Below are 17,340 nucleotides of genomic sequence, written 5' to 3' on the forward strand. Positions count from 1 at the left end.
TCCCCACAGTTACAACCTTTTGTACCACCTGCCCCACCCTATTAGATTGTAAGCTCTTTTGAGCAGGGCCCTCTTAATCCTCTTGTATTTTATTGTATTATAACTGTATTGTTTCCTTTTTATATTTTAAAGCGCTGCATAAACTGTTGGCGTTATATAAATCCTGTATAATAATAATAATAATATTCCCATAATGAGCTTCCAGTTGATGTGTCATCTAGTGACTCTAGTACACCCAGGGATTCCAAGTACACTTCCAATCTACGTGCCATCTAGTAGACACCAGTGTGTCCAGTGACTTCAAATGTGCTCCCAGTCTACCTTTCATTTAGTGACTTAGTGACTTAGTATGCCCAGTGACTCCAGGTGACACCAAATGTGGTCCCATTCCACATGTCATCTAGTAGACTCCAATGTGCCTTTTGAACTCAAGTGCCTTCCCAGACCACCTGTCATCTAGTGACTCCAGAGTGCCCAGTGACTTCAAGTGTACTCCTAGTCTGCATGTCATCTAGTGACTTCAGTATGCCCAGTGACTCCAAGTACACTCCTTGTTTCCCCAAACTGGCTTACTGTCCATGTGCCATCTAGTTGACACCAGTAGGACCAGTGAATTCAAATGTACTCCCAGTCTACCTGTCATCTAGTGACTTCAGTATGCAGAGTGACTCCCAAGCGTGCTCCCAGTCCACGTGTCAATTAGTGACTCCAGTGTGCCCAGAGACTCTAAGCGCATCCCAATGCACACGTGATCTACTAAACTCCAGTGTGCCCAGTGATTCCATGTGCACTTCCAGTCAATGTGTCATTTAGTGACTCAAGCTCAAACAGTGTTTCCAAGTTTGCTCCCAGATGAGATGTCATCTAGTGACACCAGTCTCACCGGTGACTCCAAATGTGCTCCCAGTCCATGTGTCCTATAGCGGTTCCAGTACACCCAGTGACTCCAAGTATACTTCCTATTCATTTGCCATCTGGTAGACACCAGTGTGTTCAGGAATTTTAAATGTGCTACCAGTTCACATGGGATCTAGTAGACTCCAGTGTGCCCAGTGACTCCAAATGCTCTCCCAGTAAATGTGTCATCTAGTGACTTCAAGTATGCTTCCAGTCCAAGTGCCATCTAGTAGACACCAGTATGCCCAATGACCACAAGTACTCCCAGTCCACATGTCACCTAGTAGGCTCCAGCCAGTGTGCCCAGTGACTCCAAATGCACTCCCAGTCCATGTGTCATCTGATGACCTCAAGTGCACTCCCAGTCCACATGTCATCCTGTAGACTCCAAGGACACTTCTAGTCCGCATGTCATCCAGTGACTCCATGTATGCTCCCAGTTCACGTGTCAACTAGTTACTCCAGTGTGCCCAGTGTTTACAAATAAGCTTCCAGTTGACATGCCATCTAGTGACTCCACTACGCCCAGTGAATTCAAGTGCACTCCCAGTCAACGTGTCATCTTGTCTCTCCCGAGTGCACTCCCAATCCATATGTCAGCTAGTGACTCCAGCGTGCCCAGTGTTTCCAAGTGAGTTCCCAGTTGAGGTATCTAGTCACTCCAGTGTGCCCAGTGATTCCAAATGTGCTCCCAGTCAACTTTTCATAAAATGGCTCCAGTACACCCAGTGAATCCAAGCATGCCTCCCATTCATACGCCATCTACAGTAGTAGGCACCAGTGCCTAGTAATTTCAAATGTGCTCCCAGTCCACATATGATCTAAAAGAGTCCAGTGTGCCTTTTTACTCCAAATGCACTCCAAGTTCATGTGTCATCTAGTGACTTCAAGTACGCTTCCAGTCCAAGATCCATATAGTAGACACCATTGTGCCCAATGACCTCAAGTGCTCCCAGTCCAAATGCACTCCCAGTCCATGTGTCATCCAGTGACCTCCAGTGCATTCCCAGTCCACATGTCATCCAGTGACACCAGTGTGCCCAATGACTCCAAGTACACGCCCAGTTCATGTGTCAACAAGTGTCTCCAGTGCCCCACCAGTATTTCCAAATGAGCTTCCAGTTGATGTGTCTTCTAGTGACACCAGTATGCCCAGTGATTCCAAGTATGTTTCTAATCTATCTAGTTGACGTCAGTGTGTCTGGTGACTTCAGATGTGCTCCTAATCTACCCGTCATCTGATGACTTTAGTACGCCCAGTGACTCAAAGTGCACTCCTATTCCACGTGTCATCTTGTATCTCTAATTACACTCTCAGTCCATGTGTCAGCTAGTGACTCCAGTGTGCCCAGAGGCTCTAAGTGTGCTCCCAGTTCACGTGATCTAGTAAACACCAGTGTGTCCAGTGACTACAATTACACTTCCAGTGTGTCATTTAGTGACTCCAGCACACCCAGTGTTTCCAAGTGAGCTCCTAGTATAGGTTTCATCTAGTGACTTCAGTGAGCCCAATGATTCCAACTGTGCTCCCAGTTCACCATCCAGTGAATCCAATGTGCCTGGTGACTCCAAGTGCACTCCTAGCCCACATGTCATCTAGATGACCCCAGTTGACCCCAGATGAATTCCATGTCCACCTGCCATCTAGTAGGCACCAGTATGTCCAGTGACTTCAAATGCGCTCCCAGTCAATGTGTAATTTAGTGACTCCAACGCACCCAGTGCGTTTCCAAGTGAGTTCCCAGTTGAGGTGTCATATACTGACACCAGTGCACCCAGTGACTTCAAATATGCTCCTAGTTTACATGTCATCTAGTTAACCCTAATGATTTCCATGTCCACAAGCTAGTAGACACCAGTTGGCCAAGTGACTCCAAATGCGCTTCCAGTCCGTGTGTCATATAGTGACACCAGTACACCCAGTGACTACAAGGGGTTGATTTAATAAAACCAGAGAGTGCAAAATCTGGTGCAGCTGTGCATGGTAGCCAATCAGCTTGTTCAAACCAAGCTTTGACAAAAAATCCTGGAAGCTGATTGGTTTCCATGCACAGCTGCACCAAAGTTTGCACACTCCAGCTTTAGTAAATCAACCCCCAAGTGTGCTTCCTATCTAGGAGATACCAGTGTGCCCAGTAATTTAAAATGTGCTCCCAGTCCACATGTGATCTAGTAGACTCCAGTGTGCCCTGTAACTCCAAATGCACTCCCAGTTGATGTGTAATCTAGTAACTCCAAGTATGCTTCCAGTCCAAATGCTCCCAGTCCATGTGTCATTCAGTGAATCCAATGTGTCTGGTGACTTCAAGTGTACTCCTAGTCCACATGTCATCTAGTGACCCCAGATGAATTCCATGTCCACATGCCATCTAGTAGATACCATTAGGACCAGTGACTGCAAATGCCCTCCTAGTCTACATGTCATATAGTGACCCCAGTATACCCAATGACTCCAAGTGTGTTTCCCATCTACATGCCCTCTAGGAGACACCTGTGTACCCAGTAATTTCAAATGTGCTCCCAGTCCACATGTGATCTAGCAGACTTCAGTCTGCCATGTGACTCCACATGCACTCCCAGTTGATGTGTCATCTAATGACTCCTATGCTTCCAGTCCAAGTGCCATCTAGTAAACACAAGTGTGCCCAGTGACCTCAAGTGCTCCCAGTCCATATATCATCTACTGACCTCAAGTTCGCTTCCAGTCCATATGTTATCCAGTGGACTCAAAGTATACACCCAGTCCTCATGTCATCCAGTGACTTCAGTGTGCCTGGTGACTTCAAGTTTTCTCCTAGTCCATGTGTCATCTAGTGATCCTAAAGGGGCCACATGCCATCTAGTAGACACAAGTGTGCCCAGTGACTCCAAGTATGCTTCCAGTTCAATATTCAGCTAGTGACTTCAGAGCATCCAGTTAATGTGTCATCTAGTGACTCTAGTACATTCAATGATTCCAAGTACGCTTCCAGTCTACGTGCCATCTAGTAGACACCAGTGACTTCAAACGTGCTCCCAATCCACAGGTCATCTAGTAACCTTGAATGCACTCCCAGTCCACATGTTGTCTAGTGATTTGGGTATACTAGGGGTTTCAGGTGCTCCCAGTGACTCCAGGTACACCCTCAGTCCACCTGCCATTTATTGACTCCATTGCTCCCAGTGACTCCAGGTGCACTCCCAGTCCACCTGTCACCTAGTGACTTCAGTGTGCCTAGTGACTCTAGTAGGCTCCTGCATCATCTGGACAGTTCCTCTCCTTGTGGATTTGGACCACTGGCCGTGACACATAGAGATTTAGAATAACTTCATGCTTGGAGACTGATGCTTGTTTTTAGTCTTTGTCTGCCTGGCTTTAATAGTTGTGACAATAAAAGGGTTAATGCATGCAGAGTAACACTCTATCTATCTAGTTGTACTCTGTACTCTTTTATAAAGAGCATCCTTAGTGTATACAGATGTCAAGTTTTATAGGTGGCCAACAAACAATCACCTCTTTGTCAAAGCATGTGTTCAGGGATGCTCGTCTAATAACCGACATACATTGAAGATGTTTTGGAGTTGGATGAATTTGTTCAGCAGTTGTTACTCAAAGAAGTGTGTTTGATTGTTACAAGGTCATTGCGGTAGAAACATTTTCTCAGCCGCACGTCGAATGCATTGTGTAGACGCGCTCTGATCTTTTCCTGAGTTTACAGTACGTTCCCATTTACCATCAAAGAAGAAAAGCGGCAGATAGAATGTGCTTGTATAGAATGGGCTGCACTGAGAAAAATACAAGGCAGTGCAAAGAGAATGTCATTGAAAATGCAGATCTACGTTTAATGCTCCATTAAAATATAAATCACTGTCAACAAAACACACATTTCTGAAATGCCGATCCTTTTTTTTTTTTTTTTCCTTTTCTTTTTTTAATTGTGAACATTCAGTGTTATGTTTGTCTTTACTTTTTTTTTTTTTCTTTTGTAAGGTTTTTTTTTCTATTTAAATTCTTAACGCGGTGATGTAAAACACGTACGTCGGGACTATAAACGGGGCAGTAGCCAATAGCTTTCATCTCTTTATTTATTCTGAGCATGCGTGGCACTTTGTGCGTCGGATTTGTGTACACACGATCGGAAATTCCGACAACGGATTTTGTTGTCGGAAAATTTTATAGCCTGCTCTCAAACTTTGTCGGAAATTCCGATGGAAAATGTGTGATGGAGCCTACACATGGTCGAAATTTCCGACAACAAGGTCCTATCACACATTTTCCGTCGGGAAAATCCGACCGTGTGTACGGGGCATTAGTCACAATATAAATACAATGCTGTGAACATAAATTTTCCAATAATCTCGAACCGTTTAGGTATTTTTAGGCAATGGATTGTAGAAGATAGATCTACATTTCCCATAATAACATGGAAGGAGTTGCTGCAGCCAATTAGGAGACAGCTCTTCTGATTAGCACTGTCTTTAAATTGCAAAGCGGAAAATGGTATGGCATTTGAACAGTGTGTTGCTATGCTTCAGCTGAGCTTCTCCTCTGCGGTACTTGCCTAGATCCCCATGCTTTCTGTGTCCTCCGTGACTGTTTTCCTTCAATCTTCAGGGCACAATGTGATTGCAAGTGCACTCCCAGTTCACATCAAGTAGTTACTCCAGTGCACCCAGTTACCCCCCCGGCATGCTCTCAGTTCACGTGTCATCTAGTGACTCAAAGTGTGCTTCCAGTCCACATGTCATTTGGTAGACTTCAACTGCACTCCCAGTCCACATGTCATATACTGGCTCCAGTATGCCCAGTGGCTCCAAGTGTACTCCCAGTCCACATGTGTTCTAGTAGGCTCCAGCCTACCCAATGATTCCAAATGTGTTCCTAGTCCATGTCATTTAGTGACTTCAGATGATCCTAATCCACATGTCATACAGTAGATTCCACTGTGCCCAGTGACTCCAAATGTGCTCCCAGTTCACAGGTCATCTAATGACCTTAATTGCACTCCTATTTCACATGTCATTTAGTGATTCCAGTATGCCCAGTGTGACTCCAAGTGCCTTCCCAGTCCACCTGTCATTTATTCGCTCCAGTGTTCCCAGTGACTCCAGGTGCACTCCCAGTACACCTGTCATCTAGTATCTCCAGTGTGCCCAGGGACTTCAAGTGTACTCCTATTCCCCATGTAGTGTTCCCAAATGGGCTCTCTGTCCATGTTCCATCCAGTAGACACCAGTGTACCCAGTGATTCCAAATGCACTCCCAGTCCACCTGTCATCTATTGACTCCATTGCACCCAGTGACTCCAAGTGCTTTCCCAGTCCACATGTCATTAGGTAGACTCCAGTACACCCAGTGACTCCATATGCACTCCCAGTCCACTTGTCATCTAATGATTCCAGTGCACCCAGTGACTCCAAGTGCTTTCCCAGACCACGTCATCTAGTGACTCAAGTATACCCAGTGACTCCCAAGTGTGCTCCCAGTCCACGTGTCATCTAGTAGACCCCAGTGTGCCCAGTGACTGCAAGTGCACTCCCAATCCACATGTAATCAAGTGATTCCAGTATGCCCAGTGACTCCAATCATCTTCCCAGTCTATCTGTTATCTAGTGAATTCAGTACGCCCAGTGACTCCAAGTGCTTTCCCAGCTCACGCCATCCAGTGACTGCAAGTGCGCTCCAAATCCACATATCAACTAGTAGACCCCAGTGTGCCCAGTGACTCCAAGTGCGCTCCCAGTCCACATGGAATCTAGTTATTCCATTATGCCTAGTGACTCCTTCCCAGTCCACTTGTCATTGACCCCGGTGACTCCAGGTGCACTCCCAGTCCACCTGTCATCTAGTGACTCCAGTGTGCCCAGAGACTTCAAGTGTACTCCTACTCCGCATGTAGTGTTCCCAAATGGGTTCTCTGTCCATGTTCCATCCAGTAGACACCAGTGTACCCAGTGAGTCCAAGTGCACTCCCAGTCCACCTGTCATCTATTTACTCCAGTGCACCCAGTGACTCCAAGTGCTTTCCCAGTCTACATGTCATTAGGTAGACTCCAGTAAACCCAGTGACTGCACATGCACTCCCAGTCCACTTGTCATCTAGTGATTCCAGTGCACCCAGTGACTCCAAGTGCTTTCCCAGCGAACATGCCTTATAGTGATTCTAGTATACCCAGTGACTCCAAGTGCTTTCCCAGTGCACATGTCATGTAGTGATTCTAGTATTCCCAGTGAATCCAAGTGGCTTCCAGTCCATATGTCATCTAATGACTTCAGTACACCCAGTGACTCCAAGTGCTTTCCCAGACCACGTTATCTAGTGACTCAAGTATACCCAGTGACTCCAAGTGTGCTGCCAGTCCACATGTAATCAAGTGATTCCAGTATGCCCAGTGACTCCAATCACCTTCCCAGTCTATCTGTTATCTAGTGACTTCAGTACACCCAGTGACTCCAAGTGCTTTCCCAGACCACGTCATCTAGTGATTCAAGTATACCCAGTGACTCCAAGTGTGCTCCAAGTCCACATGTAATCAAGTGATTCCAGTATGCCCAGTGACTCCAATCACCTACCCAGTCTATCTGTTATCTAGTGACTTCAGTACGCCCAGTGACTCCAAGTGCTTTCCCAGTCCACATGTCATATAGTGATTCTAGTATTCCCAGTGAATCCAAGTGGCTTCCAGTCCATATGTCATCTAATGACTTCAGTACACCCAGTGACTCCAAGTGCTTTCCCAGACCACGTCATCTAGTGACTCAAGTATACCCAGTGACTCCAAGTGTGCTCCCAGTCCACATGTCATCTGGTAGACCCCATTATGCCCAGTGACTCCTTCCCAGTCCACCTGTCATTTATTGACCCCAGGTGCACTCCCAGTCCACCTGTCATCTAGTGACTCCAATGTGCCCAGTGACTTCAAGTGTACTCCTAGTCTGCATTTCATCTAGTCTCCTCAAATGGGCTCTCTTTCCACATTCCATCTAGTAGACACAAGTGTGCCCAGTGGCTCCAAGGGCAATCCCAGTCTACATGTCATCTATTGACTCCAGTGTACCCAGTTGACTATAAGTGTTCTTACAGTTCACTGGTCATCAGGTAGACTCCAGTATGCCCAGTGACTCTAAGTGCGCTTCCAGTCCGTGTGCCATCTGGTGACTCCATTACGTCCAGTGACTCTCTAAATGTTTTCCCAGTCCACATATCCTCTGGTGACTCCAGTATATCCAGTGACTCCAATTGTACTCCTAGTCTGTGTCATCTAGTGCTTGCAGAAGACAGGCTGCATGGAGAAAAATACAAGCCTTTACAAATGCTGATCTATGTTAATTTTTCCATTCAAATTTAAGTCACTGTGTCAACAAAACACTTTGCAATTTTTGTTTTAAACGCAGATCCATTTTTTATTGTATTGTCAGCTTGAAATAAATTGTATTTTTCTTTTTTCTCTCTTTTTCTTCTCGGTAAGGTTTTATTGAAATTTTTCCATTTAAATAATAAAGAAACAGACACTGAGAACATTGCACAAGCCTTTACAGGGTGCGTGTGCAACTAGTGTATCAATACAAATGCAACGTAGTAAACATTAATTTTCCCAAAATTAGGATCATTTACTTTTTTTCAAGTGATGGATTGTGAAAGATAGAACTGAACATCCCTTAACAACAGGGAACAAACTTGTATTGTACATACAGACACAAAAAAATGGAAACAAGAGGATGATGGGGGGGCTAAGGGGTGTAGCATTGCGTGCCGTTAGTGAAGTCGCCTGTTCTTTGGTGGCCTATGTCCAACGGGCCTCCACCTATCTATTGCTGTTCCTGGTTAATTTATCCCGTCCTATTAAATTAGGAGGTCTGGAAGTGTCTCCAGGAAGATTTACAGGGTGCTGTGTTTTGGAAGTGTAACCAGCTCGCCCAGACTCTGTAATATGCTTCATAGCTAGCTTTTTGGAGGATTGTAATCTTTTCTATTAGAGGTATCCTTTTTTTTTTTGACTTTGTATGTAGATTTTATTAACAGACTGGGCAGGGAAACATCCATGGAAAACCTTTTAGTTCATCTTCCTTATCAGCCTGTTGATCTGATCTTCCCCGTTGCCTGCGTCTCCACCTTCTACAAAGTGTGTGCTTTTCTTTTTCATTCCACGTCTGGGAGAGGACAATTTCAAGGGCCAGAGGAAATTGATTGCTGCCTTGAAGTTTTTGCCAACAGTGTAGATCTCATGGATCAGATCTTCAACACAAATGATGTCACGTTTCCCTAGGTATTTCTCAATCCGAGAGTTGTCTGTGAGAGGGAAACGCTGCTTCTTGATCTTCAGGTATCCTCTCTTGTAGATGAGCTGCTTCACAGTCTTCAGATTAGGATACCCCCAAGCGATGTAGGGCTCCACCAATCTCAAAATGTTCATAGAAGACTTGTTGAGCTTGACAAAGGTGGCGTTGAAGATCTGGCGAAGATGGAGGAGCTGCAACACTTCGCAAACCTTTGGACTTACTCCATTGATACCTCTGATTCTAATGACAAATGCCAACTTGGGTTCAGCAGGCACATAATAGTTTCCAGCTTTGTGAGCCATCCTAGCCAGACGCACTTCACGCCTGTACAGCTGTCTGTATTCTTTGTAGTAGGATTCGGCTCTCTTGTAAATGACCTTCCTTTTTTCTTTACGGGCCTTCTTTTCAGCTAGGATTTTCTTGACCCATTTGGCCTTGATTTCTGCGAAAGGCTTTTCACCTTTTGGTGGAACGGACGGCAACTTTTTCTCCTCTGTCCCCGCCATGTTCACCACCGGAAAAGAGCCTATTAGATGTATCTTGTCCACTGGTATTATCCATTCCGCTATTTACAGTGGACCAAGAGCTTCCCAATTTTTTTTAAGGATCAGGCTTTTGACAGTGTTCAAGAGTGAAATGTAGATCTTAATCTGCCTGCCTATAGTGGACAATTGCATATACACCCATTAGCCATAACTTTATGGCCACCCCCCTATTATTGAGTAGGTTCCACTTTTGCCACGAAAATAGCCCTGACCCATCGAGGCATGGGCACCACTAGACCTCTGAAGGTATGCTGTGGTATCTAACACCAAGCCACCACTAATGGATCCTTTAAAGGGTTTGTAAACCCTTGTTTTAAAAAACAAAAAAACAAACATATCATACTTCTACTGTGCAGTTCATTTTGCTCTGTTTAGGAGATATTTACTGTGTACGGTGCCGATGATGCAATCAGCGCATGCGCTCTGAAGGAACGGCCGTGAGTGCCGTGACTGGAGGCTCCCGCAGCTCCAGCAAGTCACATAGCCGGAGTCCTTGGCCCCCGAAAGGAAGAGGGGCAAACATGGATGCGGCCTGCAGCAGGGACGACGTGGGCTTCATTTGCAGGTAAGTGTCACATAGTGTGCTAGTATGCGATGCATACTAGCACATTATGCCTTTGCTTTTCAGGGAAGGAGAAAAAGTTTTTTTTCCCCGCAGTGTTTACTTCCTCTTTAAAGTGGTTGTAAAGGCACAAGGTTTTTTTATCTTCATGCATTCTATGCATGAGGATAAAAAACCTTCTGTGTGTAGCACCCTCTAATACTTACCTGAGCCCCCATCTCTGTCCAGCAATGTCTACAAATCCCCAAATCCCTAATCAGCTACATTTAACTCCTTCTTCCCCTTGTCCCTTTAACGGTTATCATCCTGATTTTTTTATTTTTTAATTTTCCTAACTTTCTAATACTTTTGTACCAGAATCATAATTTTTGTGTCATTTTAAACAGGACAGATTATAATATAAAAGTTTTTTTTTATGTACAGTATCTACAGTAACAATATTTTTTTAAACATTTTTTTTTTCAATGGATTGCAAAAAAATGATATAATTTTTGCAAGACCGTATCACCAAATGAAAGTCTTGTATGTATTTGTTTCTTTGTGATCTTAAGTAATGACAAAGTTATTGCTAAATAAACAGGCCCCTAGCAGAAATGTAAAAATTGCCCTGGTCCATAGGGGGGCACACAGGGGTGAGAGCTAAACTGATCAATGACTGGTTCCCTTTAACTCTTGCCGCCTGTTGCATGCAGCTATAAAAGCGAATCGTCAGCCGGCTCTTCTTTTGTACGCCTGTCACAAGCAGCGATAGAGCGATCAAACATTATTTCACAGATATTCCATTAACACAGCGAAGTGATGGGATTATCGGCGGCATCTCAGATGCTCGGCGTATTGCCGGTGACAGCTCTTCCGTAAGCCGCGCACGGAGCTGACAAGCTGGATTTCTCCTGGTACAGTGCGAACGTCTGTGGATGTCTCTGCTCATTCTGCGGAGTAATAGAAATGTTCTGCTCGTGTTCTGCTTGTGTTCTCAATTCTGGAGAGCGATACTAATAATAGGGAGCGGCTGGCGTGTCACGCAGAATCGAGGGAGAAATTTACTGCCGCTTGTATGTTGCGCGGTGGCGGACGCGGAAAGGTTCCCACATGCTTTTTTTTTCCTTTTTTTTAAGGAGACCCTTCAGTAAGCTACACGTCTGCATAAAAAAAAAAATACCAGCATCACAATCAATCGGCTTCCTGAAATACAGTGCATCCAGAAAGTGTTCACAGCGCTTCACTTTTTACACATTTTTGTTATGTTACAGCCTTATTCCAAAATGGATTCAATTCACTACTTTCCCCAAAATTCTACAAACAATACCCCATAATGAGAACGTGAAAGGAGTTTGTTTGGAAACTTTGCAAATTTATTAAAAAAAAAAAAAAAATATGAAAAAACTACATGTACATCATTTTTTACAGCCTTTGCGATGACACTCAAAATGGAGCTCAGGTGCATCCTGTTACCACTGATCATCCTTGAGATGTTTCTACAACTTGATTGGAGTCCACCTGTGGTAAATTCAGTTGATTGGACATGATTTGGAAAGGCACACACCTGTCTATATAAAGTCCCACAGATAACAGTGCATGTCAGAGCACAAACCAACCCATGAAGTCCAAGGAATTGTCTGTAGACCTCCGAGACAGGATTGTATCGAGGCACAGATCTAGGGAAGAGTACAGAAACATTTCTGCAGCATTGAAGGCATGACAGCCTGGCTGGAGTTTGCCAAAAGGCACCTGAAGGACTCTCAAACCATGGGAAACCAAATTCTCTGGTCTGATGAAATGAAGATTGAACTCTTTGGCATGAATGGCAAGTGTCATGTCTGGAGGAAACCAGGCACCGTTCATTACCTGGCCAATACCATCCCTACAGTGAAGCATGGTGGTGGCAGCATCATGCCGTGGGGATGTTTTTCAGCAACAGGGAATGGGAGACTAGTCGGGATAGAGGGAAAGATGAATGCAGCAATGTACAGAGATATTCTTAATGAAAACCTGCTCCAGAGCGCTCTGGACCGTAGACTGAGGCGAAGGTTCATCTTCCAACAAGACAACGACAGGAGGAGCATACTACCCGTCCGGTGGGGCCTTTTTATTTTTTCTTCCTATGATATACTCTGTCGGGTGGAGGAAGTAACATACCTTCTTCTCTGGGATTTGGATGATTACTATTCCGTATGGAACTCCTTGGATGTGGATGCTGTCATGCCTTACCTAGTCTATAGGAATCCTGGTTGGAAGATCCATCATGGAGTATCGTTCCATGCTTGACTGACTCACCACCACTGGTGTGTGGGTCCACACCCTGGGGTAAGAATACCCATTACCTTTCTTTATCATCGGATGCACATTACCATCTGAGCCTTGAAGGAGGATTACACCATGCTATTTCCTATATAGAGACTGCACTGACTTTATTGTCATTTCTTATAAGAACTATATATGAGTTTCATGACAGGTCGACTTATTGAGGAGACTTGTCCTGATTAGACTAATATTTCAGGTGTGGTCACTGGATGGACATTAATATATTTTGTTTAAATATCTGACTATGATACGTCCATATGAGATCCCTCTCTCTTTTTTTGTTGTTAATGTTAGGGCTGAAACAACTAATCGATTAATCGACAACTAATCGATTATGAAATTAATCGATTACTATTTTCATAATCGATTAATCGGCCAGTAAAATAGTGGGGTTAAAAAAATAAAATGAGCCCTTTATAGTACAAAAAGAGCAAATCGCTACTTTAAATATTACTTTCATCGTTCTACAGTAAAAAAAATGAACCCCTTACAGTTGCGATTATTTGCTTTTTTTGTACTATAAAGGGCTCATTTTAGTTTCTTTTAACCCCATTATGTTACTAAACGTCTTAGACCTGGTTCACATTTATGTGTTTTTTGGTGCTTTTTGCAGAAACACACTACAGTTAATTTAACATGGTTTCCTATGGTGCTTTTTAGGTTCAATATACTTCAATGGAGAAGCTGCAGAAAAGCATGTAATGCGTTTTTGCAGCAATTTGTATTTTTTAATCTGCCCAACAACAAATTGGCCAAAAAACAGTATTTCTCTTCTAATAGTGTATACTGTATATCTCCTCTAATAGTGAATATACAGTATATCTCTTCTGTCTGGATTCAATATTTTGCTCCCTAACCATATAGTTGGTTGTTTATGTTTACCACTGCATAGAGATATTTAAGAATGAATTGCCTTTTTTTTAAAAACTTTACCTATTAACTAAATTATACACCACACTTTTTTTTTTAAGGTTATTAACCGATTAATCGATTAATCGAAACAATAATCGGCCAACTAATCGATTATGAAAATAATCGTTAGTTGCAGCCCTAGTTAATGTACACATTTTAATATATTCACATATATTTTATCCACGTGCACATTTAGTGAATATTCTTCCCTAGAAGGTGTTTTTTGGGGTAGAATTATTCTCTTAGCGCTGCATTTTTATTTTTCTCAAAAATGGATGTGCCAAGCTTGTAGCATCATACTCAAAAAGTCTTGAGGCTGTAATTGGTGCCAAAGGTGCTTCAACAAAGTACTGAGCAAAAGCTGTGAATACTTATGTACATGGGATTTTTTTCCAATTTTTATTTTTTCCAAAAAAAAAAAAAAATGTATTTGAGTTTTACAAAATTCCAATACTACAACACAGTTTGATCATAAACATAAAAAACATGTTACTGAAACATATTGATTTATTGATGAGCATTCCCAACTAACTCCGGGGAACACATGGAAAAGAGAAAACCTTCAAGTAAGGAAAAACATACAGGTATTATCGTCTACCGTTAAAGAGTTTAGGTCGATTTTTTTTTTTATTTTTAATAAGTTTGCAAAGATTTCAAACAAACTTCTTTTACATTGTCATTATGGGGTATTGTTTGTAGAATTATGAAGAAAATAATGAATTTAATCAATTTTGGAATAAGGCTGTAACATTACACAATGTGGAAAAAGTGAAGCGCTGTGAATACTTTCCGGATGCACTGTAGATTTGCAGTGTTCTTGCTCTGCCCTCAGTCCTCAGGTCCTGGTCTGTTTCCTTCCGACAGTTTTTGCACAAATTCAATGCATGCATCTAGCACCTACCTGATGCACTGGCTCCCACCTGTCTCCTAGATGGAGCCCTCCTATCTCCTGGGCTGAGACCTCCTCTGACATGCTCTGTCCACCAGGGTGGAGACCTAAACTGTAATCTAAAAAAAAAAGAACAAATTGGAAAGTAAATGAACAGCAGAGAAATCCAAATCAAATCAATATTTGGTGTGACCACCTTATGCCTTCAAATCAGCCTCAATTCTTCTAGGCATACTTACACACAGTTTTTGAAGGAACTTGGCAGGTAGGTTGTCCCAAACATCTTGGAGAACTAACCTCAGATCTTCAGTGGATGTAGGCTGCCTCAAATCCTTCTGTATCTTCATGTAATCCCAGACAGACTCTATGATGTAGAGATCAGGGCTCTGTGGAGGCCAAACCATCACTTCCAGGACTCCTTGTTCTTCTTTATGCTGAAGATAGTTCTTAATTACATTGGCTGTATGTTTGGGGTCGTTGTCCTGCTGCAGAATAAAGTTGGGACCAATCGCACACCTCCCTGATGGTATTGTATGATGGATAAGTGTCTGCCTGTGTTTCTCAGCATTGAGGACACCACCGATCCTGACCAAATCTCCAACTCCATTTGCAGAATTGCAGCTCCAAACTTGTATGGAACCTAAACCATGCTTCACTGTTGCCTCCAGCCCTTCATCAACAAAATGCCCCCTGCTACAGCCAAATATTTCACATTTTGTCTCATCAGTCCAGAGCACCTGCTGCCATTTTTCTGCACCCCAGTTCCTATGTTTTCCTTTTCAAATTTTGTTTTTCGTTTTGAACAAAATAAAGGAGAACGATCTGAATCTTACAAAGATTGTGGTACATATTCAAAGGAAAACAAACTAACTACTTCAATTTGGAAAGGGACAAATAAAAATTCTAATGAAATATCGCACTATATAAGCATCAAATAAACCGTCAAAATCAAATGTCAAAAATGTCATTTAATTGAAAAGAAAGAGAAGGGTAGATTGTTGACTGTCAGTCTGATTAAAAACAAGGTGATTAACAAATCAGTAAAGCAAAAGTACATTTCAATGGGTCTGGAGAACAAATCCGTCAGTACCACATAAGAACTGATGAAAGGGTAATGAAAAAAGAGTAAGGCCACGTTCACACAAGTGGACTTTTCGGCAACAAAAGTCTGACGGCCATTCCGGCGGACTTTCGTCAGACTTTTGACGGACTTCCGATAGACTTTTGAACCAACGGACTTGCATACACACGATCACACCAAAGTCTGACGGATTCGTACGAGATGACGTACGACTGGACTAAAATAAGGAAGTTCATAGCCAGTAGCCAATAGCTGCCCTAGCGTGGGTTTTCGTCCGTCGGACTAGCATACAGAAGAGCAGATTTTTTGGACCGGACTCGAGTCCGTCGGAAAGATTTGAAGCATGTTCCAAATCTAAAGTCCGTCAGATTTTCGACTGGAAAAGTCAGCTGAAGGTCCGATGAAGCCCACACACGGTCGGATTGCCCGCCGGACTCGGTCCATCCGACCAGTCCGGTCGAAAAGTCCGCTCGTGTGTACGCTGCATAAGAGGATAGAAGAAGTAAAGAAAAGAGAAAAATACAAGGAATAAAGGGTAAATTTGATAGAGGTAGTGCGGTTTCAACCGAGTGAAGGGTGATGAAAGGGTAAATGAATTATTATTACAATGACAATAGTAAAGTGTCATCAAAGTCAGGAGGTAAACCATGTTTAACCCAAGGTAACCAACGTTTTTCAAATATGCAGATCTGATCGCTCTCAATTGCTTCAATTTTAGTATGAACAAGGGTTCTGTGGTTGGTTTCGGCTACAATCAGATTTTGAGTTTTCCATGCCTTAGCTATGGTTTGTTTTGCGGCTGTTAAGAGCTGTAAAAGAAGGTGAAATTGATTCCGTTTAATTCCATCTGGTTTTATATTCAAAAGATCTATAGCGGAATTTGGTTGTATGGAAGTTTCGAACACTTTCGAAGCTAAATCAAAAACTGCCCATTTAGAAACATAGGGGGGGGGGGGCTAGTATCAAAACTAGCTAGAATTTGTTTATAAAGAATCGAAACAAGCCCTCTGATATGTGGAACATAATTACGTATGCCCAAAAGGCGACATCTGGGAAAACAGCGTGACTGATTGTAGGTATGGTTGAAAAAAAATTTTAATCTGTAAAAAATTGAATAATTCTGATTGGGGAAGTCCATAAGTTTCGCATAGAGTGGGAAAGGCGTGTAAAGAAGATGTGAATACAAATTTATATAATCTATAGATTAATTGCACTCCAAGCATTAAAGGAATTAGGGGAAATCCAGGCAGGGTAAAATACGACCGGGTTTTTAATAAAAGAAAGAAGTGGTATATGGGGAGATTGAAGGCCGAGAGTGGGTTTTGAATCTATCCCAGATGGATAAAGAGTGTTTCGTGATAGGATTGCAGATAGAAGTACGATCAACTGGAGGTAACCATAACATATTGGCTACTGAGATAGGGTCACAGACGACAGACTCAATTGCTACCCAGGTGGAACTTCCTTTACTGCATGGTATTTAGGTAAATGTGCAAGGTGAGCTGCATGATAATAGGCAGAAATATTGGGGAGACCTAAGCCTCCACATTGTTGTGGAAGACAAAGTGGATTTAGAGGTAGGGGGTTTAGCTGTGTCCCAGATAAAGGAGATAATTCTACGCTGAATAAGTCGTAAGAAATGGGATGGTACTAAAATGGGCAGGACTCTAAAAAGGTATAATGATTTGGGTAAAATAGCTTGATTACATTAATTTTGCCTAATAATTTATCCCTTTCATGACAAAGCCTATTTGTGTTTACAAGTGGTGTCTACAAGTTAAAATCCGTATTTTTTGCTAGAAAATTACTTAGAGCCCCCAAGAATTATATATATATATTTTTTAGCAGAGAATCTAGAGAATCAAATGGCGATTGTTGCAATATTTTATGCCA

The 17,340-nt window shown here is 42.8% G+C and overlaps 2 protein-coding genes across 2 annotated transcripts in view; one reads left to right on the forward strand and one right to left on the reverse strand.

Moving 5' to 3' along the window:
• The window catches only part of EPHX2 (epoxide hydrolase 2), a 154,315-nt gene that overhangs the window by 44,533 nt on the left and 92,442 nt on the right, over positions 1-17,340 (forward strand). The gene's annotated exons all lie outside the window — the stretch shown is intronic.
• On the reverse strand, positions 8,863-9,663 carry LOC141141329 (large ribosomal subunit protein uL30-like). Its single transcript, XM_073629002.1, has one exon. The coding sequence runs from the start codon at positions 9,661-9,663 to the stop codon at positions 8,932-8,934; it is 732 nt and encodes a 243-aa protein (XP_073485103.1). The 3' UTR covers positions 8,863-8,931.

Source organism: Aquarana catesbeiana, linkage group LG04 (assembly GCF_042186555.1).
Source record: "Aquarana catesbeiana isolate 2022-GZ linkage group LG04, ASM4218655v1, whole genome shotgun sequence".
Lineage (NCBI taxonomy): Eukaryota > Metazoa > Chordata > Amphibia > Anura > Ranidae > Aquarana > Aquarana catesbeiana.

Bases quoted from the DNA above. Each gene is read 5' to 3' on its own strand.
- LOC141141329 (XM_073629002.1), bottom strand. From the start codon at position 9,663: ATGGCGGGGACAGAGGAGAAAAAGTTGCCGTCCGTTCCACCAAAAGGT.